The sequence below is a fragment of the Anabrus simplex genome, chromosome 5 (genome assembly GCF_040414725.1).
Source record: "Anabrus simplex isolate iqAnaSimp1 chromosome 5, ASM4041472v1, whole genome shotgun sequence".
Classification (NCBI taxonomy): Eukaryota; Metazoa; Arthropoda; class Insecta; order Orthoptera; family Tettigoniidae; genus Anabrus; species Anabrus simplex.
The window spans coordinates 408,136,572-408,161,424 of record NC_090269.1 but is presented as its reverse complement, the minus strand read 5'-3'; the positions used below and the strand labels follow the sequence as shown (position 1 = coordinate 408,161,424).

The window sequence follows — 24,853 nt, the reverse complement described above, 5'->3', positions numbered from 1 at the left end:
GTATTCATATTCTGTAAATTTGCGTTTACCGAGTGAGTTTGCTGCGCAGTTAGCGCAATACGTGTTTCCGCGGTTTCTGATTTTCGCACTAGGCAAATGATAGAAGATGTACCATAGCTGTATTCATGTATTGTAAATTTGTGTTAACCGAGCGAGTTGGATGCGTGGTTAGAACAATATGTGTTTCCGCGTTTCTGATTTTCTCACTAGGCAAAATTATGGAAGATGTAGCCTACCTTATTGCGTTTACCGAGCGAGTTGGCTATGCGGTTAGCGCAATATGTGTTTCCGCGGTTCCTTATTTTCGCACTATGCAAATGATAGAAGATGTACGTTAGCTTTATTCATATTCTGTATATTTGCTTTTACCGAGCGAGTTGACTACTCGGTTATCGCAATATGTGTTTCTGCAGTTTTTTGATTTTTCGCACTAGGCAATTGATAAACGTCTCGCTGTTAGGTAGAGGAATGCGGCTAAGCCTCGACAGGCAGCTCGCTATAAGATGGTAAGTAAAACAGAAGTTTGCTCTAAGATAGTAGTATGTCGACAAGTGAAGCTTGTTTTATAACTAAGATTCAGGTAGAGAAGAGCAGCGTTAGAGCCCCGCGACGTGGCTAAGTCCCATCAAGATCAATTTAAATTTCGCGCCGTAAGTTAGTAGCAATAAGGTTTAGCTCTGTCAACATAGCAGCACTCAAGTAAGTCATGTTCAAAACAAGTGCATTTGGTTAAAGATGGTGGCTGTTATCTTGACAGATGTTAAAAACCATGTAGTTTTCTTTTTAAATTGCCCGCCAGACCACATGCATAAGGTAGTAGCAGTCAAGTTTTAGGTCTGTTAACATAGCAGCATTGAAGTTAACCATGTTTGAAGTCCATGTCCCTCGTGGTTACAAGATGACAGCTGTCAGAAAAAAGCACGTTGAATTTCAAATTGCCCGCCACCACATGCATAAGGTGGCAGCTATGAGGTTTTTGACCCATCAGGATGCCAGCACGATGCTCTCTTGTTTAAAGATAGCAGCTGACAGCTGTCAAAAAAGCACATGACTTTTTACAAACAAGAGCACGTGGAATTCAAATTTCACACGCTGCTGACTCAGAAGTCACGAAAGCCGCTTCGCGGCCTCTGATTGGAGGGCTGTGAGAACCCTGTTTCCCTACTACTCATTCGAATCCGGAGTACAGTTACAATTTCAATGGAGTTTAAAAATTTAAACAAGTGGAAATTTAATCGGATAATTTCTTCTCTCCATGGTTAGTGGGGAGGATTGTTTACCATGTTTTCAGGTATAGATGGAAATGAATGATTTGCAGACTCTCCGTCAGTGTCTGTATGAATTATGTTCTAACTCGCAGAATGGAATTTAGAAATTTTGTAGAAATGTCTATGTCTGACTAGGGAAGATGCCCCCTGCTCCGAATAGCAGGCCTCTGACAATCCACCGATCGATAGGTAATTTATATTTAGATGACAGGTAAGGGAAGCACGGAATAAGAATAGCTTGCTTTCATAGGTCTACATCCCGAGCCTGATTTAGGTCTCTTTCAAAGCGAATGGTGAGATCTAAAATTACTGCTTTAATATCCTTTCTATTGATGGCTATGATGTCAGCCTGCCCGTTAGAGTTATCGGTAGAGATCCAGTGAAACTCCTAGTGCACCTCCTATCCACGCTGTCTCAAGTCTTGAGCAATCAACGATCTTGCACGGTGGTGGCGATGGTTGCACATTAGCTGAGAGCTCCGGCAGAATCGCAGCACCTGTCCAAGAGTTTATATCTCGTTGCAGCAATTTTAGCGACAACGGGTTGTGTTGAATAACCTACTGGGTACCGACTAGACTGCGGTGAGGCTGCATGATATTTTCACTGCGTTTATGTATTCAGAAGAGGACTGAGGTGATTCCTGAGTCATCCCTGAGTTTACTTTCGGATAGTCTCAATATATCACTACTCCCTTTCTTTTATGTGGTAGCTGGCACCACGACTGAAAGGATCGATTTCTCATAATTTCACGTAGTTTTCTTCCTCCAGTCTTTGAGGAATGACGTTCGTAGTACATGAGCACATCACGAGATGGCAGTGTGTTGGACAGGTACAACGCACAGGACAATGGGACTACAGCAGTGAGTTAGGCTCCGTGCAGAATGGATGTGACGAGGCAAGAGCAGAGTGAAAAGTCCTGGAACACCCACCATGCTTACCGGACTTGTCTCCGTGGGATTTTGAGTTCATCCCCAAACTGAAAGAACATAAGAGGACATCGCCAACTCTATGAAACGTGATATGTCATAACACTGACATGACGTGGCGACTGGTATCCCATGTTACCCCGTCGTTAGTTACGTATTGTTACAACATAGGGACTACCTTGAGATTTCACCATAAATGTTAATGTATTGTTACGAATAAAACTCCATCACTTTCATTACTCTAATTTATTTCAATATGACCTCATAAATGCACACACACATATATAAACACACACAATTCTAACAAGCTGACAATGGCCACACTTAGAATTTACTGCCTACTTACAAATCTCTCTTCTGTACACACACCCTGGAGCCCCGACCGGTTGTAAAAATGAAATGGCGAATGGCTTCTAGTGCCGGGAGTGTCCGATGACAAGTACGGCTCGTCAGATGCAGGTCTTTTACAATTGACTCCCGTAGGCGACCTGCGCGTCGTGATGAGGATGAAATGTAATTATCTGGAGACAGCTATAATCCTACTTTCACTAGTCTCTCCATGTTCAGCCACCTCCTACAGCGGCTGTGAGCAGAACGCTGGATTTGAACACAGTGCAACTGGCTACACAATACACGATGACTGTTCGTTGGTTCGATTCCACAGACAGTCCGGTAATTCACACAGTCACATGCAGTGAACAACTAAACAGCTCGACAGTATTCAACAGCAGGACGATACTCACAACAGCGAACATTAACACAGGTCCATTTATCCTCGCACTCACGATAGCGGGTTTCCTCGGTGGCTCACGGCGATCCTCAGTCCACAGAAATGCACCAACACACAGTACAGACTTCAGTTCTGTCATCTACACTTACTCAATGGACTCTACTACATCATAACAGCAGCTCCTCTTTCAGACCTCGGTGTGACACTAGAGACCGCCAACAACTCTGTCGCCCTCAGCCCAGCCACCGAACCCCAACTCACTGAGTGTCACACTGACTCTAAGTCCAACACTGACTGACTCTCCGCGGCTAGCCTCTATTTTTATAACTCGTGTCATTTAAGCCTGAAAATTCGCGATGCCACCAGGGCCAGAAAATTACTGTTGAATCTCCTAGAAAGGCCGGCCCCAGGTCGTTTGAGTCACTCGCCCCTTCCTTGAAGTACCGAAAGGGGCTACCACGGGGATAGCACGTAACAATATTCTCAGAGAATAAACATAACGTAGCACAAAGATCTCATAGCACAGATTTCTCGCCTTGTATCGTACACCTGGTAAACCTACTCGGCATTATTAAAATATTCAACAGCACCTTATGTTCCCCATTCCCATCTGTATGTTTCCACCCGACTAGTGTATCCCGATTTGGTGCGAAGAGGTAGTTACCACGAACTGTGGCCAAACTCTCGTTTAATCTATATTTGTAGAATCCAAAATTGCTAACTGAAGACAAACTAGATGAAAAATATGATGCAAACGGCGATATAAACAACTTTGATGGTGAAATAGTTTAATTTAAAAATTGATACAATTTTTCACATATTTGTACTTGAAATTTGTAATGAAAGATTCAATAGTAGATATAACTTTCTACTTCAATAAATAATATGACAGCTTTTGAATTAGCAAGTAGGTAGAATAACGTAGTTATTGTGTGGACTGTATCACTTTCATATCCTGTATTTGACATTACACAATAAGGTTGAAATTACTCTTTAATCTTCTAGTTTAGGTAGTGGGAAAGAAGGGGCTGCCTGGCCGAGGCGGTAAAGGGGTGCTCGCTTCGCCCGGAAGGACGTAGGTTTGAATCCCCGCCAGGAAGTCGTATAATTTAAGAAACGAGATTTCCACTTCCGGAGGTGCGTATTGTACCAGTAAAAGAGCCCGACTCTCAGATTAAATTTTAAAGTAGCATGACTATAGTTCTCAGGGTGAAAAACTGGATTAATTGTAGCTAGGGCTCGGTACAGGAGGTAGGGTCCTATCTACAGAAAAACTTTGACTCTGATTGCACAAGAGTTTATTCAAATAAGTCATGAATTTGCACATCACCTCTAAGTAGAAATGGATTGTCTTCCTCGTATTCCAATAGTATGGCTCAGGTTCTCCAGCTCACCAAGCCAAGCTGGTTGAAGCACGTTCCAGAAGACTCCAGGGATTCCATGGACTCCAGATACTCCAGACAGAGGCAGCTGGACTGTCTGGATTGACGGCAAGTAGAGATGTCTCGAACTCTGAGGCCCGGGTTGAACCCCGGTGATCCAGGCGATGTTGTAGATAGTCATGAACAACCTCAGCCCAATGAGACTGAGAGGATTGATGTTCCCAAGGTCACTAGTAGCACTGAGTCCATGAAAACCTTGGATGATCAAATTATGAGCAGTGTTCTTGATAATTGTACATCAAGACTTCCAACACTCCTAAAACGATATGAGTGGTATTAATAATTTAGAGTTCATCACTAGGAAAATCCTCGTCCCTGAATAACTTTTGGCAACGAAAAATACAAGTCCTTTCTTGTGAAATTATAGTTAAACTCAAAGTTCATTACTGGCGAAGCTGCAAGTCTTTGCCTAAACTCGAATGAAAACACAAGTCCATTCACTTGGAAGTTTGAATATATTTAAAGTTAATCACTGGTGAAATTCATAAAGTCTTTGAATGACCACTGACGAAAACACAAGTCCTTCCACATAAATAAATTCACTGACGAAATTTATAAGTCTTTTAAACCAACACTGGCAAATGTACAAGTTTTTGAGTAAATGTAAGTGAAATCCTAACTTCGTTTGAAGCCATTGGAAAGTTAAAGTTCATCACTAGCAATGTTAATCAATCACTGTCTATTAGAAGGATGAGTTCTTCAACAGTCCCAAATATTCCACGTAAATAATACAAGTCCATTTCACGAACACTTAGAAAAATTCCAATCTCGAGTACTCGTAAATAATACAAGTCCATTCAATGATCACGTAGAAAAGTTCTGGTCTCGAACACATGAAAATAGTACAAGTCCATTCAGTGAACACTTAGAAAAATTCCAGCTTCGAAGACGCGTAAATAATACAAGTCCATTTAGTGAACTCTTAGAAACGTTTCAGTCTCGAAGGCACGTAAATAATACAAGTCCATTCAATGAACACATGAAAATAATACAAGTCCATCCAATGAACACTTAGAAGAATTCTGGTCTCGAACCCATGTAAATAATACAAGTCCATTTCACGAACACCTGTAAATATTCTAAGTTCAATTACGAAGACTTAGAAAATTTTCTACAACACTCGAAGTCTTATGAGTCCACTTTATAGTACTTGTAAGAATCGTCTTCCCACACTTGTATAATGACAGAGTTCCACGATGATAGTAGCAGCAAGAGTGTCCCCGCTGACTACTCAGCTGAGACTGTGTGAATAGGCTACAGTAGGTCCTCCTTTTATTCAATCCGGGATGTCTAGGTCATAATACGGTTTGATTGAATATCTCCCGAATCCCTCGATGGATTTGCTTGAAACTCGAGCATTGGGACGTTTAGGTGATCCCAAACAAGATGACATATCGCTTGATTCGCTAGCATCATTATTATAGAAATTTCAAAATTTTCTCCATCGAACTCTCTAGAACAAGTGACGTGGAATCCAGAAAATACCAGTCAAGACTGGTAACACGCGTTGAGTCGAGCGGGCGGTCTAGCTAGTCCCTGTGGCTACGTCACAGCTCACAGTCGTCATACACTCGCTAGCTGGTCCTCGCTGCTGGTAAACAAACCAGGCGCGCTCGGAACATTACGCGTGGTAAATAAACGCAACTTATGCTCAAAAAAATACTTATGTACAGGTCGTAACCGGTACAATATGGCCCTGGGATTCACTCAGCCTACACCAAAATGAATACCAGGTTAATTCTTGGGAGCAAAGGCGGCCGGGCGTAGAGCTAAACACTCTACCCCATCACGTGCCGAGGTTAACAATGGTGGAAGCCTTTACCTTCCACTCCTCCAAGGACCTTCATGGCCTGTACGGAGGTGACTTTGCTTTGCTAGTTGGAAAGAAAATAGCAATCGTAGAATATAGAATACTTTTTAATGTTTTAAATGGAATATGAATGCAGAAAACTGAACTTTTTATGTTGTATATCACAAGTAGGTATCAATAAGTAGGCAAAGAATTACATGTTGTTTATTGCAGACCTACTGTGTCAATTCGCAAGTTGCTGACTCAGCGTGCACGGCGACAGCGTACCTCTGTGGAGTGAAGGGTAACATGGGGACTATCGGAGTTACGGCTGCCGTGGACCGAGGAAGCTGCGAAGACATGAAAAATCAATCCAACCAAGTGTCTTCGCTGTTGAAGTGGGCTCAGGTGAGTACCAAGTCTTCACTTCACAGTGACTTAAATTCTTTCCTTTACAAACGAGAAGCTATGAAAATGTATAATGTGTGTTAATTCTTTCCTTCGTTTTCACACAGATTGTGTCTATCTAACAAATGTAGCTTGCTTTTTACAATTTGTCTATTGTCACTCCGACAAAGACAGGTTTTATGTTGATAATGGAATAGGAAAAGGTCTAGGAATGAGAAGGTAGCGGCCGTGGTCTTAATTAAGATACAGCTCGAGCATTGCCTGAGAAACCTTTTTAGGGCTGTCGACAGTGGGATCCAACCCACTATCCCCCGAATACAAGAAATTTGATGATTGTTTTAGCAGGTTTTAACACAAAAAAGCAATGTAATCATGTGGATACATCTAACTGTTCCTAAATAAGTCGCTTTCCGGTCTTATTTGACCATATAACCAGCAATATTATCTCAAAGCATTTATGAAATATGTACTGGGATACGTAAAAAATAACTTTGATTTGAAACGATGCGGTAATTTTATAGTGTTACGATTAAAACTCTAATTTATTCCAGGATGACCCAATAAATATACACACACATGCGCACACAATTCGATTCATCCCCGAAAGACCATACCATCCATTTACGAGTCTTTCTTCTTTAGAGACATCAGGAACTCCCAACAAGTTGTTATTACCTGGGGACGGCTATATTCCTTACTTTCACATCTTCAAGTCTAGTCACCTCATACAGCAGCTGTGTGCAGACCGCTGGGTGTAAACATAGTGCTGTTAGCTACACAACACACGAAAACGGTTCCTTGGTTCGACTCCAGAGACAGTCTAGTAATGCACACAGTCACATGCAGTGAACAACTAAACATCAACTGCTGAACAGTGCTAACCAGCAGGACAGTACTCACAAAACGCTGATCGAATAACACTCACAATATCCGCTCCGGTCACCGACTCTACGAATATTCTCAGTCCACAGTCGTACACCCACACAAAGTACTCTAAGGCAGTACAAAGTCTTCTGTGCCGTCAATCTACAGTCCGGCTACTCACTGGACACTCCGACACACGCACGGAGCTCCTCGTTCAGACCTCCGTGGGACTCTAGCGACAGTCAATACCTGTGTCGCCTTCAGCCCAGCCCAGCCACCGAACCCCAACACACTGAGTTTCATACTGACTCCACCACGGGTCCAACACTTACCTACAATACAACACCAACTGGCTGACCGCGGCTATCCTCCATTTTTATAGCTCGGGCGATGTACACCAGAATATTCGCGATGTGATCAGAGATGGAATATTCTCGCTGCATCTCCAAGAAACTCACAGGTAAGCCAGCGGACGAGAGCAATTAACGGAAAGGGCAGCCATGGCCTCCAGGCTGACTCAACAGTCCCTTCCGAGAAATACTAAAAGGAGCTACCACAGGGCTGGCACGTAACAATATCATACTTTAAATATTATACAAAAACATATTCCCCGAGTCACAGGAACTGACGGATGCGGCTAATTTACCCGACCAGTACGGGAATTCACTCAGACCCTCCTGATACTACTGTCGTGAGAATGCAATGAAGAATCACTTAGAAGGTTGAATCAATTAACCTGTTGCTTGAACGTTCGTCATCAGTGATTTGTTAGTCTAACACAAACCGTATAATATGCAGGATGTAACAATAGGGTACGGCTTGCGGAATGCGCAAGATTAGTGAAGACGTACAAGAAGCGAACGTTTTCACACTGGACAATATTGTTATGTACGCCAACAAAGCCATAGGTCGTTGACCATTAAATACTACCTAAACTACAAACATAATTTTTATATTTATTTTTTATTTTTTATTATTATTGTATTATTTATTTTTGACGTGATATATATTAAGGGCCCTACAAATAATCAACAGAATGTATATTTGCACTTACCTCCCAAACACACAGTCCATTTCGCCATACCAGTCAGAAGAAGGTTTTGGATAATAATTCATTGTATGTTTTATAAAACGCAGGATAGTGGCAAGTCAACAGGTATCGTTACTACCACACGCGTGACGCACGCATCCCCAGCTGGAGCATACGCTAGCAGCGCAGATCGTAACTGGGAAAGTGACGCTGACATCGCTTCTGCTGGCCTAGATACCTCGCAGTGTGACGACATCGCTGAGCAACTGGTGTTCGGTAGCACGGGCAAGAAGCTCCAGGTGCGTGGACAGCTCCTCATTTATTGACTCCTATAGTCCTGTAGTCAAAATATTGAAAGATACATTCTGACAGTTCTTAGAGGGAGGTCCGTTTACTCCCTGCCTGGTTGGGGAGAAGAGAGTAGAGGGTATGGTTGACATGGAAGCTAGGCCGCATCCACTGCGGTTGCCATGGAGATGCACCTGCTGACCAGCTTGTGTTGCTTGGAGTTGCCAAACCTCTCACTTCTGAGTTACGTACAACAGAACACAGCTGTCTGAACGAACGAATAAGTGAGCCGGAAGTGAAAGGAAGGAGAAAAATAATGCAGGAACGTGGCATCACAGTGCAATGCTCCTCCCTCTAGCACTTTCTGCCAAAACACTTCTTACGGGTATAAGTTTGTCAAGTTGTGACGTATCCACTCGGCCCACAGATGTTCGACAAAATATAATGTGGCGGGTCATTTTAATATTAAAATAAATAAATGATATCTCATTGTTTCTCCATAAACAATATCCCATGGGCGCCAGCCTTCAAGCCTATGGCTTGAAAACGAAAGTTGATAATTAATAATAATAATAATAATAATAATAATAATAATAATAATAATAATAATAATAATAATAATAATAATAATAATAATAATAATAATAATACGTAATGAGACTCAAAATACTCCCACGGGTGAGGTGACGAAACACAAATCATTAAGTACACTAACTTGGAATTTAAGGATCATTAATAATAATTTCAGAACATACAAATTAAAACAGCTATTTATTAGGATGAAAAACGTGACGTAACGGCGTGTTAACGAAATCTGAGCTTACGGAAGCAAAAGAAAAATTGAATGAATTTAACTCTAAGAAAATGAACTGTTGCGCGAAGACTTGCAGAATCTTATGCCATAAGCTCACCATATGTAGAGTCTGTTGTCTTGAAGCTGATGATGGGTGGATCTCTCTTACCGGCTGCCTCATCTGTTGTTGGATTCCAGTCCTACTTACGCTTTTCTTGCCTTTAACACTTCCTACTTTACTCCTTACATAAAGTCGTAATGGGTCCAAATTTTAAGTGCAAAACCACCATGGGTTATGTTAATGGAGAGAATACACTTGTATTCTTCCGTATTACGGAACAGTAGCGTAGCTATACTCATAATAAAAGCTCTCCTCCCCTATACTTGTCAAAACCGGTCTCCCGTTGACTACCTCTCGTCATTGAGATAACAAGTCCCAATGAGAGTAACTTTTGAGTAGAATATACTCAGATGCGAAGTGAACTAAATTAAAATCTTCTCCGATATGCAGACGTAGAGTCGTAGTAAGAGTGTCTTCCAGGAGTGAGAATAAGAATGTCCGAATGCGAGTGACAATCTGCTTACGAGTAAAAATAAGACTGCCCTCCCCAGCTCTTGTCTTTGAAGTATATCCGTTCAGAAGTCTCCTTCCATCAGCCATATCACATTGTCCAGTAAGATTCGAGGTCTCATCCCTTCTCCTATGTATTGCTGTGAATCCATCACGTTGCTTCATTACGTTCATTCACACAGACTGAACTTTCCCGCTGAAATAAAGCGTCAGGTAGCGAAGTTCGAAAAGTGGGCGTTTATAATGTATCAACTGTCTCTTCATGAGGTAGAGAGAGTGAGGTCTCTCTTAACCTAGATGACGTACTTTTCCAGGAAATGGGCTGAAATTAGCCTGCTGACTCTGGTCACCTCACAACGGCTATTGGAAAATTTACTGCAAGTTATAAATATGAATGATGTTGAAATACTTTACCCAATAATTTGTTCGTTCAGAATACGTTATAGCCGCGATACAAAGAAATGAAATGATGATTGAAATGGATGATAAAAACCCTATATATATATATATATATATATATATATATATATGAACTATCAGTGATAAAATATATACATCTTATCAATTAATTATATAGTTCAATAATTGAAAACATGCAGTGATGTCCCAAACCTCACAAAGTTAATACCAATTATCATGGTGTGAAAATGAAAACCCACGGAAGACCAACTTCTGGGTTACTGACAAGGGAGTTCTAACCCAATCTCACTCGAATTCAAGCTCAGTATTTATTTGTGTGATTAAAATATTTCACAATCTGCTTAAGAGAGAAATTGTTTGAAGAATAATTTGAGAATGTTTTCCTGCCATAATCAACCAGCCCCACGGTGTTAGGAGAGGGGTATATACCTTTTACTCAGATTCCACGGGTGCCACCATTGCCAGAACTGGAACGGGGTGGACCCAACTTCCAGAGTACAACTTAGAAGCTGTCTGATATGAGAGACAACGAAGTCGGTCAAGCAATGAAACTGACAATATCGTTACGATGACAATGTACAGGCCGTCAGCCCTAGCGCCAGTAGTCTTGGCAGGCTAAACCCAATGTGGTCTGTGCGGGCCGAATTTGGTTTCTTTACCAGTGTAATCAACTGATTGGCACTCGTCTTTGACAGTTCCCTTCGTTCTACTTTTCCTTCTAATATAATGCAAAACCATAATAATTCTTGTTGCATAATGAAGGTAAATGAAGTATGTATAGATATTTATATATAATTACCCACGGTCGTAGAAATCATGATTTCTTCAGAGACCCATCCATTTTATTTTAGAGAATTTGCCACTAAATTTACGCAATAACCATAAATCTCTTTCACGACCAGTCAACGATGTGTTTGACATAGTTCCATGGCAAGCGATGGATGGCAGAGGAAGTAAGATTTTCTCAACTGTGTATTTATTGTGAGGGCAGCAGAGTGGCTGGCGCAAAAACTTTTATAATGTTTTAAAGTTCTCAGCCCTCACCCCTTCTGCTGTGGGTGGTAGGGAAATGTCCTAGAAACTTTTAGGAAGCTCTACAAATTTCCAAGTAAAAGTTCCAGAATGTTAACCTTTGTTAATATTTCAAGTTTCCCCTACAATTATTTTCCTATAATATTTTAGGATTCATAACCCTCACCCCTCCAGCAGCCGGGGTAGGAATATCTTAAACAATACTTTTTCTCGCTTAGTAACTAATGATTGTCCTAAGTTTTGTTGAAGGTTTAGGAGAAGTTGTGAGAAAAAGTATATCCACATACATACATATATACATACATGCATACATACATTGACCTACATACATATAATGTCTTCAATTTACAACTTATCACACAATTTTAATTTAAAATAGACTGATTAACATGAAACGATTTTTGTAGTACTCAGATATATTATTCCTTAGTGTCGTCGGCTATGTTTTCTTTGAAGTATGTTTGGCGAGTGTTTCTCAAACATGCACGTATGATTTTTGGAACAAAAAATAGACGTCCGTTTGTTACGGAAATCATGTAAAACTGGAGATCCCATACGTACAATTAAGATATGAAAAGCCTCATAAACCTACAAGCTTACACTGCTGTCAATCAATATTTTCTGGCATGCTTGTACATGGCGTAGTTGTCATTTTTTGTATCAGCGATCTCTTTTCTCGCTAAATTTAGCAGCCAATACTTTAGTTTCGCTGTGTAATCTTGTCTAAACAAGTCCTCATCATTACAGAGACATTGTGATTCAAAATTGAGTCCGACCAGCATTTAAGGCTTTGACAGTTCTCTTTGGTCTACTTTTCCTTCTAATATAATGCAAAACCGTGATTATTCTTGTTGCATAATGAAGGTAAATGAGGTATGTATAGATATTAGATATAATTACCCACGTTCCTAGAAGTCATGAGTTCTTCAGAGACACATCCATTTTCTTTTAGAGAAATTGCCACTAAATTTCCGCAACAAGCATAAATCTCCTTCACGACCTGTCAAAGATGTGTTTGACATAATTCCATGGCGAGCGATAGATGGCAGAGGAAGTAAGATTTTCACAACTATGTGTTTATTGTGAGGGCAGCAGAGTGGCTGGCCAGAAAACTTTCATAATGTTTTTAGGTTTTCACCCCTCATCTCTTCCGCTGCGGGTGGTAGGGAAATGTCTTAGAAACTTTCAGAAAGCTCTACAAATTTCCACGTAAAACTTCCAGAATGTTAACCTTTGTTAATATTTCAAGTTTCCCCTACAATTATTTTCTTGTAATATTTTAGGATTTATAACCCTCACCCCTCCAGTACCCGGGGTAGGAATATCTTAAACAATACTTTTTCTCGCTTAGTAGATAGATAGATAAAGAATGGGTGAACCCTGCCTTCGCAAGGCTCCACACGTAGGTCTGTGAATTTCCTTTGTGTCCCTTAAACGGGTTTGCCTAGTCCAGCCTTAGTGCTCCTATAAAGGATACCAGTGTCCGGATGTTGGCATTCCTGATGTCTTCCAGGCTCACGAAATGTGAGCCAAGGTATCGATGTCTAGTGCTTACAAGAGCCTCGCACTGACATAACACATGCGCGGAGGTCTCCTCCTCCGTAACGCATCTTCTACACATCGGATCCTGACTGATTTTCATGATGTGTAGGTGTCTTTGTAAGGTATTGTGGCCTGTCAACAATCCAACTGGTCCTATTCAAATTTATCAGGACCTTTTCATAACTTTGGCTAGGCCCTTTGATAAGTTCACGTGCCTGCCTTGCTATAGTTAACCTCTTCCAAATGTTTAAGTGAGACTGGTTTGTCCACTGGCATATTACCAGTTTCACGCTTCGGAGTGACACTCCCAGGAAGCGCTCTGGTCCGATGAAAGGACCTTTTGAGCCTTGTTTCGCTAGTTTGTCAGTTTCTTCATTTCCACTGATACCGGTGTGCCCAGGGACCCATAATAGTGTAACTGAGCTAAGTTCACACAGCTGATCTAACATCCTTTGGCATTCCCATACCATTTTTGATGTTGTTTTAACTGAACATAGTGCTTTTAACGCTGCCTGGCTATCGCTGCAAATGGTGATGCATCTTCTGTGTCCAGGCATGTTCCATATATATACAGCACAGGCCAGTATTGCGTATACTTCGGCCTGGAAAACAGTAGCGTATTTACCCATAGGAAGGGAGAGCCTTGTCTTAGGCCCCCAGAACCCGGCGCCTGTACCCGTCTCTGTTCGCGAGCCATATGTGTACCATGTACAGCCCCCAGACCTAAGACGGGCCCCAGCATCCGCGGCCCACTCCTCCCTTGTGGGTATCACCACTGTGAACTTATAATTCAAATTAAAACTAGGCTTCATCAGGTCCCCGATCATCATTGTCGTATGGCAGGTCTGGTGAAGCCTTGTAAGAATGGAGGCATGACCTCTATTCGCATTCTTGAAGGACCATCCTCCGAGTGACCAGAGGGGGGTAGGCACTCATTCCCGCTATTACCTTAACATATAAATGTAAGGGGGGAATACCTAGGGTGGCCTCCATTGGACATAATGGTGTAGTATCCAGTGCCCCTGTTATTCCTAGACACTCAAGCCTTTGGACACTGTTTAACTTGGTGGTCACAGTTTTACTCTCCGAACCTGGCCACCAGACTAAGGATGCGTAGGTGATCGAGGGCCGTACAATAGAAACATAGAGCCACTGGACCACCTTAGGTCCTAGGCCCCAAGTCTTTCCGACGGCCCTCCGACAGGCCCACATAATCTTGCGAGCCTTATCCGCCTTATGGTCTATATGTTTCTTCCAACTCAGTCTTGCCTCAAGGATTACCCCTAGGTACTTAACTGAGGTTGTCTTAACCAAATTTTTCCCAAATAGGAAAGGCTCTGACAGTCCGTCTAGCCTCCTCCTCCTCCTGGTAAATACCACGAGCCCCGTCTTGTCGGGATTAACCGACAAGTCCGTGTCGTGACACCATCTTTCCACCCTACGTAGGGAGCTCTGTACGACCTCTGAAACCGTACTGGAGAAATTTCCCACCGCCATCAGGCTAATGTCATCTCCATAGCCTTGGGCGTAAATTCCTCTAACATTTAACCTGGTAAGTTGTTCATCCACTACCAGACACCATAATGTTGGTGATAATGCTCCTCCCTATGGACACCCCCTGTCTATATTAGCTCTCAACATAACTGCGTTGAGGGTAAACAGAACTTGACGGCCCTGCAGTGAGAACATGATCCATTTTATGAGCATCCTGCTCACTCCTCTTCTCTCTAGACTAAGTTCTATGTGTAGTTAAAGGCCCCTTCTATATCTAGGAATACAACCATAGCAAGTTGTTGCTGATCCAAGGCACTCTCCAGCCTAGAAACTAGCTGGTGTAGTGCCGTCTCAACCGACTTCACTGGTTGATATGCATGTTGATGAGGATGCAGGGGACAGTCTCTTAATACTTTCTCCCTGATATGTCTATCCACCAGTCTTTCCAAGGTCTTAAGAAGAAAGTACGTTAGACTAATGGGTCTATAATCCTTAGGTCTAGTATATGAGGACCTTCCGGGTTTGGGTATATACACTACCTTCGCCTGACGCCACAAGGAGTACACGTACCCCACAGTGAGACAGGCTCTAAAAATTCTGACCAGGTATGGTATAAGGACCCCACCCGCTTCCTGAAGAAGCGCCGGGAAGATCCCATCCATTCCTGGGCTTTTCGAGGGGGCATTAGATTCTAATGCCCACTTCATCCTTCTTGGGATAACAATCTCCGCGGCTTCCTTCCAGCCACTTCGATCGTGTCTGAAGGATCCGCTCGATTCTACTACACTATTAGTGACTGCTGAACCTGGAAAGTGGGCATCAAGCAGTAAGTTCAGAGTCTCCCTCTCTGTGGATGTATATCCACCCGAAGGTGACTCCAGTGAGCCCAGCCTTTCCCTTCCATCCCAGGCTAGAATTTTATGAAGCCTTGCCGTTTCATGTTGACTTTCAATGGAGTCACAAAACTGTCTCCAAGATTCCCTAGAGGCCTTTTTGACTTCTGACTTGTATCTTCTTTGTGATTCTTTATAAGAATCTAGGCTTTCTTGATCCTGAAGTTCCCTGTATTTATTCCAGAGCCTTCGTGTGTTTCTCCTCAGATGTTCAAGATAACTATTCCACTTGAAGCTTCCTGTTACTCTTTTTGCCTTAACGACTGGGCAGTTTAATTCATAAGAGGTAACCAGTGTCTGTGTGAGAAAGCTCACACTGAACTCCAGCTCCTCTTTGTTCTTAATTATATTTGAGGGTCCTCCTTCCAGTCCCCTCCTCACGTCCTCCCTGAAGGACGTCCAATTGGTTCGTCTGGGGTTTCCATAAAGTGGGATCTCGAAGGAGCCCTCTATATGAAACACAATGAGTCTATGGTCTGACACGGAAGGCTCCAAAGAGACTTCCCAGTCTTTAAATTCCTGTATCATTCCCACGGAACCCAGGGTAAGATCTATGATCCCCTCACTCCTGTTGTTGATGAAGGTAGGGGTATCACCTATGTTCATGATCTCAAGATCAGTTGTACATAGAAATTCTATGAAATGCTCTCCCCTTTGGTTTGTGTGTTTATTTCCCCAAATGCTGTGATGAGCATTGGCGTCACATCCTACTATGAGGTTTAGTCCTTGTTTCTTACAATATATCACCAGTCTCTTGAACTCCTCCGGCGGGGGTGGAGATTCAGAGTCTACTTGGAAATATGCAGAACAGACAACCAGATCTCTTGGCTGTCCACCCTCTTCATATCTCACTAGAACTGCTACAAGGTCTCTAGTAATGAAGGCTGGTACAGCCCAAGCGTTATGATCCTTAACTAGTATACATGCTCGAGGCTTTTCCTCTGCTACTCCACTGAATAGAGTGAAGCCTGCACATTTTAGTCCCACGATATGCCCCTGTCTAAACCAGGGTTCTTGTATCAGGGCGACCGAAAACCTGCCTTTCTGGATACTTCTGATAAGTACCCTAGAGGCCGCTATACAATGTTGTATGTTTGCTTGTATGAAAGTAATCATTCCTTACTTTCATGCAATACTTTACCTTATGCGGTCTCCGGAACGTGCAGCTCCGTCTCCCGCGATGAATCTTGAGGCTTGGCTGGCCCCGGCTCCTGTCCGGGCTCCCACTCTTCGCCTCTGCTGGTCTCAGTGTTGTCTGTGGTGGGGATGGTGCTCTGCTTGTCGCGCTTGCCCTCCACCAAGGTGAAGGTAGCAACATGCACCCCGCAGAAGATCTTCTTCCCCACCACTTTCTCCACATCTCTGGAGTCCATCCTGACCACAAGTCGGACACCTCTCTTCTCCTCCTTGCGGTCGTAGACCCTCCAGCTGTTGGGATTTAAGCCATGGTTCTGGCGAGCCATTCTTCCCGAAAGGACGTTGTTGTCCTTTGGTTGTCCTAGTATCCAGTCCATGACTCTATTATAGGAAAGGAGTTTATTCATGCCCACAATTGTGAGCCTGGCTCCTTCCCACGGTTGTATACCTGTAACAAGACAAGAAAGCCATGCTACAGTCTCATCATTCTCTACGATAATGACGGCCGCACCTCTCGACAGATAGCAGTCCAGGAACTGAGGCTTAATGGACCCCTGCTCCGGAAGCTCGTGTATCAGATTGGTGATAGCCTCCTCCACAGATTCCACCTGTTTCTCGGTTAGCTGCTGGTCAGGATATCCTACAGGTACTATGGCCATCCTGATCCCAGCTTTAGCTATCCTAGCATACTCCACCTTGGGTTTTTTGTAGGTCTGCCGATCTTCTTCTGGGGTTGCCCCCGACAGAAGTCGTTTCCCCACTGGCATCTTGGTGGGTGGAGTCCTCTGTCCCTAGAAGCAGAGCCTTTTTCAGGGTCCCGCATCTTGTGCCCATTGGATTCCCCCCACAGTCGTCGCTGTCGTGGCAGTAGAAGGCCTCTCAGCTCCAGGAGTTCGGCCCTCCTTGGCCTGCTCCCGGGCATTTAAAGCCTTCTTATACCTCTTCTTATCAGCGCCGGAGCGCTGTTTCTTCTTTTTCTTCTGGACTAGTAGATTGCCCACCTCTAGAGTGAGCTCTGTTACTGTCGAGGTCGTGCTGTCCGAGGGTATCTCCGAAGATTCCCCATCGGTTGTTGCTGAACTGGTGTTCCTCTCGGAGGACCCAGAAGAGCTCTCCGGTTTATGGGTAGCTACGGTGCTCATTAAGGTCCCGCGAGTAGCTAGGGAAATATATGTCCGCCCAGGCAGAGCCCCGCATACCCGGGTAAGGCTACTTACTTCGAGAGGGCGCCAAGTATCTCGAAGGCTCCGTTCAGGACACATCTCCCATGTGCCATGTACCCCATCGGCACGGGTCTCGTTACACCTTAGGGTTGGGTGGTGCTTTAGCTTCCTCCTCCTTGTATACCGAATGGTTACCCAGTAGGGCTGCTGGTCCCCATCACCACGCAGAGGATCTTCAATTAAAGAGGGTAACCAAGGTTAACCCCCTACAATTTTAGAACCACACACGAGCGGGTCTCGCTTAGTAACTAATGATTTTTCTAAGTTTTGTTGAAGTAGGGTCTGTGGTTTAGGAGAAGTTGTGAGAAAAAGTATATCCACATACATACATACATATATACATACATACGTACATACATACATACATACATACATTGACCTACATACATATAATGACTTCAATTTACAACCTATCAGACAATTTTAATTTAAAATAGACTGGTTAACATGAAACGATTTTTGTAGTACTAAGATGTACTACTCCTTAGTGTCATCAGCTATGTTTTCTTTGAAGTATATTTGGCGAGTGTTTCTCAAAAATGCACATATGATTTTTGGTACAAAAATGACGTCCGTTTGTTACGGATCTCATGTAGAACTGGAGCTCTCATACGTATAATTACGATATGAAAAGCCTCATGAACCTACAAGCTTACATTGCTGTCAATCAATATTTTCTGGCGCGCTTGTACATGGCGTAATTGTCACTTTTTTATACCAGAGATCTCTTTTCTTACTAAATTTAGCAGCCAATATTTATAGTTTCGCTGTGTAATCTTGTCTAAACAAGTCCTCATCATTACAGAGACATTATGATGCAAAATTGAGTCCGACCAGCATTTAATTATGTCCCCCTAGCTGGTAGATTCCCTATCAGTTGTTTCATTAATCTCTTCGTGAATTATTTCAAGGAACTTGGACATTTATCGAACATTTTCCTTGGCACATTGTTCCGTTCTCATCCAGTAAACTAATATTTTCTGTGTTTACTCTCTTGAATTCCAGCTTTATCATCTTTTATTTTAAAAATTGTCGTGATTTATTCGTCTACTAATATCATTCCACGCCACATCTCCGCCGACAGCTAGGAACATAGCTGTTAGTCGAGCAGATGTCTCCTTTATCCCTATCCTTCCGAGTCCAAAAATTTGCAACAACTTCGTAACATTACTTTATCAGAAATAACCCAGAGAAAATCATGCTGCTTTCATGTAGACATTTTCCATTTCTGGAATCAAGTAATTCTGGAGAGGTGTCTTACGAGTGATTTACATGCCGTCTCTTTCACAGCCTTACAAAGAACCGTTAATAACCTCTATATAATTATAAAAGATCTGTGTTCTTTGCTTACAGTCATGTTAATGCGATATCCCCAACCTAAACATTTAAGTGATTCCTGTGAGGTGCTTTCACTCCATCAACACAGTCTTTTCCTCTTGGAGAAACTCACAACCTGCCTTTTCACCTTGTTTACCTTCACACCATTGCCTGCTGTCGATCTCACAACATTGTCGAGTTCCACTGTAAGAATGTAACTTGACATTCTTCGTAGGTTATATTGGGAGGTGGTCGCAGGGTCTTCATTCCCGCTGACATGGCTGATGAAGAAGGAAAGTTCGGAAAACGGCTCGACGGTCGAAATCTCATACAGGATTGGCAAAATGACAAGAAGAGCGGTGGATTCCAAGGACGGTACGTCTGGAATCGTGAACAGCTCCTCTCTTTGAACTACACGGACGTCGACTACTTGCTAGGTATGTAACAAAGCTAATACTAGCCGTTATAACGTAGAATTTATAGGAGAAAACAAGATGCCCGACACTATCATTTCCTGTAAATTTCAACTTCATTAGTGGTCTTAATAGTGGAGATTAAAATTATTTTGTGAAATGGGGTAAAAACTATCGAATCTAGAATAGTTACGGTACTTGGTACAGTACCGTGTAGAGTAACGCTGAAAAATTTAAGACCACCATGTAAAAATGAGCAAATTTTACTTTATTCATTGCTTAATTAACCATAAATCTATGTCTGTGTCGTTGTTCTTGAGTCATCAGTCTGTAGACTGGTGAGATGCAGCGTTCCATTCCAACCTACCTGATACTAAACTTTTCATTTCTACGTAAGTGCTACATCCTACATCTGCTCTAATATGCTTCTCATATTCATACTTTTAATTTAAACTTAATTAGTGATCTGGATAGTGGATATTTAATTTATTCTGTGAAATGGGGAAAAATGATCAAACCTACTGTACGTATATATGTAAATAACTGGTAATCTCGTAAGGAAATGACGACAATTATTGTCCAATGCTGATGCAGTGTTGAAGTTGTCGTGAGACCTGCGTGGGCCTTGTAATTAATACCGTTTTACTACTTATTATCCCAGATCTTTGGCTGAATGGTCAGTGCAGAGTCGTTCGGTCCGGAGGGCCTAGGGAACGATTCCCAGCCTGGTCGTGGATTTTAATTTTATGTTGGCTCGCAGACAGCGTGTTTGTTCAGTCCCCGACATCTCTACAACTCAAATCCCACAAACAACAGTAAGATAGTAATCTTATTGGCTTTATGCCTCACCAATTAAATTTTAAAAGCTTTCGGAGGCGCAGTTTCCCATACACGCCAGTGGCCACCCGCCCTTGTCGTGGTGTCTGAATTACAAAGGCTGCAACAGTCTAACGATAGCTGCACGATTTCTTTAAATGTTCCCAACTCATCACTTATTCTCACGTATCTACAGATTTATCCCCTCTATGAGATTATTGCACTTACTGGTGCCGGTAAGTTTCCGCCCATGTATTCTTGACTCTTTGTTGTCGTCCACTGTTGAAGACCGGCTAATATCGAGGGTTAGTGCAATGCTATACAGATACGTTTTTGGGCTACCTTCAGAGTAAAGTTAGAAATATCTCGGGGAGGGACGATGACTTGAATCGTTAGCTCAGTGACCTCATAGTTCATGTAAGAAATTAGCATATTTCCGCTAAGTTTTAGATCAAATAAAAGCAAAGTCTGGAATAAAATGGTATTTTTATTATCTCAAGTAAAAGCTCCTCCAATTCCAGAACTGACCAATATTTCTCGGTGGCAGTATTTACGAATAATTTCAGAATTAATTAAATTACTTCTCTATAGTCCACTGGTTTTCCTAGTATTTAAAAGCGCAGATAGAGAACAATTGCCGGACCGGGTTCTCCAACACCACCTCGTGGCATCATGGTGAAGTTCGTGCTGAGAGCGGGTAGGAGAAACTGATGGATGCCAGAGCTAAACGAGGGAAGATAATAACAACCCTCGACCTTCATAAATGAACGCCTTTCCCCTTCTGGGAAGAAGTTCCTTGCACAGGTAAGAGCAAAGAGGAAAGCGGTCAATTGCTGCGGGGGGGGGGGGGGGTGGCGGAATGGTAAGATATTTGTTAGGAGGAAACCAGGCGATCAAATCTTACAGATTAAATGCTCAGAAGACATTGAAAAGATGAATTAAATTGCCAAAACCAAACACGAATAATAGCATAGATAGATATAGTAGTAAAGAATAGGTAACTATTAGTCATCAGAATATGAGAGGAGTTACAACGAAAATCAAGCGTTATTTTTAGCTGCTTCCGAAAATAATCATTAAATAATCTGCATGACCGAAAGTTGGCTCACTAAGGGCCGGTATTATAATGAGGGTTTAAACTGAAGATTGAGTTAAACTGTAACTTGAGTTTAAACCGATGTTGTGTCTTATAATGGCCAGCCTAAGTTAAACTGAGGTGAAGAAGGAAATATACGATCTTGGTAGCAGTGATTCGCGAGAAAAGATGACTATCGATAATGTTTTGTTTACTTCTTGTAGGTAAAATGGCGGATAAAAGCAAAAGCCGTTTTCCTAATTTTACTTGGAAGGAAATATAATTGATTGTGTAATTAGTACAGAAATATGTATATAGTTCGTGAAACAGTGATCTCATGAATTCTTCCGAAATCTGCCATTGTAATAAACATACTACCGGAGGCATAAAACCGCTATGATATTAGTAGCTGAGTGAGGGGTTCTACAGCATGATTTCTGAAATAGAAGGAAGTTACTTTATTTTCTAAAATTTATACTTTTGACATTGAAACAGTTAAAAAAGTCATTTGTACATTCTTGCCTTTCCGTTGCATGTTTTATTCTAGTACAAATTTGCTGAAATAGGGTTATTACAGTCTGTTTTGTAAGCCTAAACCTATTTAGAAACTATTTTTCATTCCATATATGAAAGTGACGTCACCTTGCTCAGAAAACTCGTAGTGCCCGTGGTCGTTCAATAATTCGAACCACTTCTTCGTCATCGCTTAGTATTTCTTCAAACACCTCAAAAATACCTTCGAGATCCATTCTTTCTGGCATGTTTAAGGTTATGTTTTCTTAAACGTAGATGGGTGGCAGTAAAATTAATCTCTAGTTAAACTTATGTTTTATTATACACGACTAACAGGTAAACCGAAGTTTAAAATGAACCAACAGTTTAAACCTCTGTGTACTATCCCAGACAGTATATCCCTCCGTTCATTTATTTTTTGCAAATAAGTTATTTTATTTTGAATTTCATTTTTCCCCCCGTACAGAATGGCTAAGGAGCGCGAGTGTACTTACTGTGGATGTGACGAGACATTGAGGGGTATGAGGGAGGAGTTGGAAAGTTTGAGGGAGATAATTAGGATTCTCACAGAAGACAGGAAAGAAGATAGGACTCCCTCAAACAATTTACAGGTTACAGTAGGTGTACAAGAGGGAGGGGAAGGAAAGGGAGGAGTTGTAGAAGACAGGTGGTCTAATGTTCTAAGGGGAAGGAGATTGCAGGCTAAGGGCTCTATTCAGGATCAGAATTCAGGACAGGTGTCTGTGCGAAATCGGTACGAGTCACTCCAGGTAAACAACAGAGGGAAGATGAGGGACAGGGAACTGTTGCTGAGATGTGTGGAAGTAGGAGGAAGGGAAAAGGTAGGAAAGGAAAATGTAGAGTAGAGGATAGGAAAATGCAGGTGGAACAGGGTCATGGTAATGAGAAAAGGGAGGAGGAAGTAGCTTCTGCAGCTATCAGGAAAGATAGGGCTGACCAGGAGGGGAGGGGATCAAATGAGGTGGGTAGGGTTGAGGCTCTGGTCATGGGGGATTCCATCGTTAGAGACGTGGGGAAATTGTGTGGAGGAAAGGGTACCAGAGTAGAGTGTTATCCAGGAATTAGGTTGAGGCAGATGTTGAGGAAAGTAGAAGAGAGGGAGGAGGGGAATGAGAAGGTGGTAGTGTTTCACGTTGGTACCAACAATGTAAGGCAAGCTGATGTAAGTACCAACATAGTTGGAGGTGTGTGGGATCTGGTAAATGCAGCACGGGTGAAGTTTAAGAAAGCGGAGATTGTTATTAGTGGAATACTGTGTAGAAGGGATACTGACTGGTGGGTGATTGGGGATTTAAATGAGACTATGGAGTGGGTATGTGGGAAACTGGGAGTGAAATTTCTAGATCCTAATAGGTGGGTAGGAGATAGGGATCTGCGCTCAGATGGCCTTCATTTAAACCGCAGTGGTACGTATAAGTTAGGAAATTTGTTTGGAAGGGTAATAGGGAGGTACATTCAGGGAAACGGGATGGCCTAGGGAGCGGTGATAAGGGAACAGGGAACTGGAAATCAAGTAGGGATGACATAAAATTGTTAGTGTTGAACTGTAGAAGTATTGTAAGGAAAGGAATAGAATTAAGTAATTTAATAGATATATATTTACCAGATATTGTAATAGGAGTTGAATCATGGCTGAGAAATGATATAATGGATGCAGAAATTTTCTCACGGCACTGGAGTGTCTATCGTAGAGATAGGATAGGAAGGGTGGGAGGGAGAGTGTTCATTCTGGTGAAAGAAGAATTTGTAAGCTACGAAAAAGTTAAAGATGAGACACATGAAATTCTAGGTGTAAGGCTCATTTCTAAAGATAATAGGCAACTTGATATATTTGGAGTATACAGATCGCGAAAGGGTAGCACTGACGCGGATTCGGAATTATTTGATAGGATAGTCAGCTATGTGGGAAACGACATGGAAAGAAATGTGATTGTAGCGGGAGATCTGAATTTGCCAGATGTTAATTGGGAAGGAAATGCTAACTACAGGAAGCATGACCAACAAATGGCAAATAAGTTAATATGGTGATAGAACCAACCAGAGGGAAAAATATCCTGGATGTGGTGCTGATAAAACCAGATGAGCTCTATAGGAAAACTGAAGTAATAGATGGTATTAGTGATCATGAAGCTGTTTTTTGTGGTAGTTAAAAATAAATGTGATAGAAAGGAAGGTCTTAAAAGTAGGACTGTTAGGCAGTACCATATGGCAGATAAAGCAGGCATGAGGCAGTTTCTAAAAAGTAGCTATGATCTGTGGAAAACGGTATATAAAATGTAAACAGACTCTGGGATGGGTTTAAAGAAATTGTTGAGGAATGCGAAAACAGGTTTGTACCATTAAGGGTGGTAAGGAATGGTAAAGACCCACCTTATTATAATAGAGAAATAAAGAGACTAAGAAGGAGGTGCAGACTGGAAAGAAATAGAGTTAGAAATGGCTGTGGAAGTCAGGAGAAATTGAAGGAACTTACTAGAAAATTGAATCTAGCAAAGAAGGCAGCTAAGGATAACATGATGGCAATCATAATAGGCAGTCATACGAATTTTAGTGAAAAAAGGAAGGGTATGTATAGGTATTTTAAGGCAGAAACAGGTTCCAAGAAGGACATTCCAGGAATAATTAATGAACAAGGGGAATGTGTATGTGATGATTTTCAAAAGGCAGAAGTATTCAGTCAGCAGTATATAAAGATTGTTGGTTACAAGGATGATGTCGAGATAGAGGAGGAGACTAAGGCCAAAGAAGTAATAAAATTTACGTATGATAACAATTACATTTACAATAAGATACAAAAGTTGAAAACTAGAAAAGCGGCTGGAATTGATCAGATTTCTGGGGATATACT

General features: G+C 42.0%; 1 protein-coding gene across 1 annotated transcript in view; it reads left to right on the top strand.

The window, feature by feature from the left end:
- Positions 1–24,853, top strand: part of LOC136874579 (membrane-bound alkaline phosphatase-like) — a 49,438-nt gene that overhangs the window by 9,669 nt on the left and 14,916 nt on the right. The window contains exons 4-6 of the mRNA XM_068227860.1: positions 6,390–6,563; positions 8,565–8,756; positions 19,403–19,604. Coding sequence (XP_068083961.1) covers positions 6,390–6,563; positions 8,565–8,756; positions 19,403–19,604 — 568 coding nt within the window. The remainder of the gene's footprint in view (positions 1–6,389; positions 6,564–8,564; positions 8,757–19,402; positions 19,605–24,853) is intronic.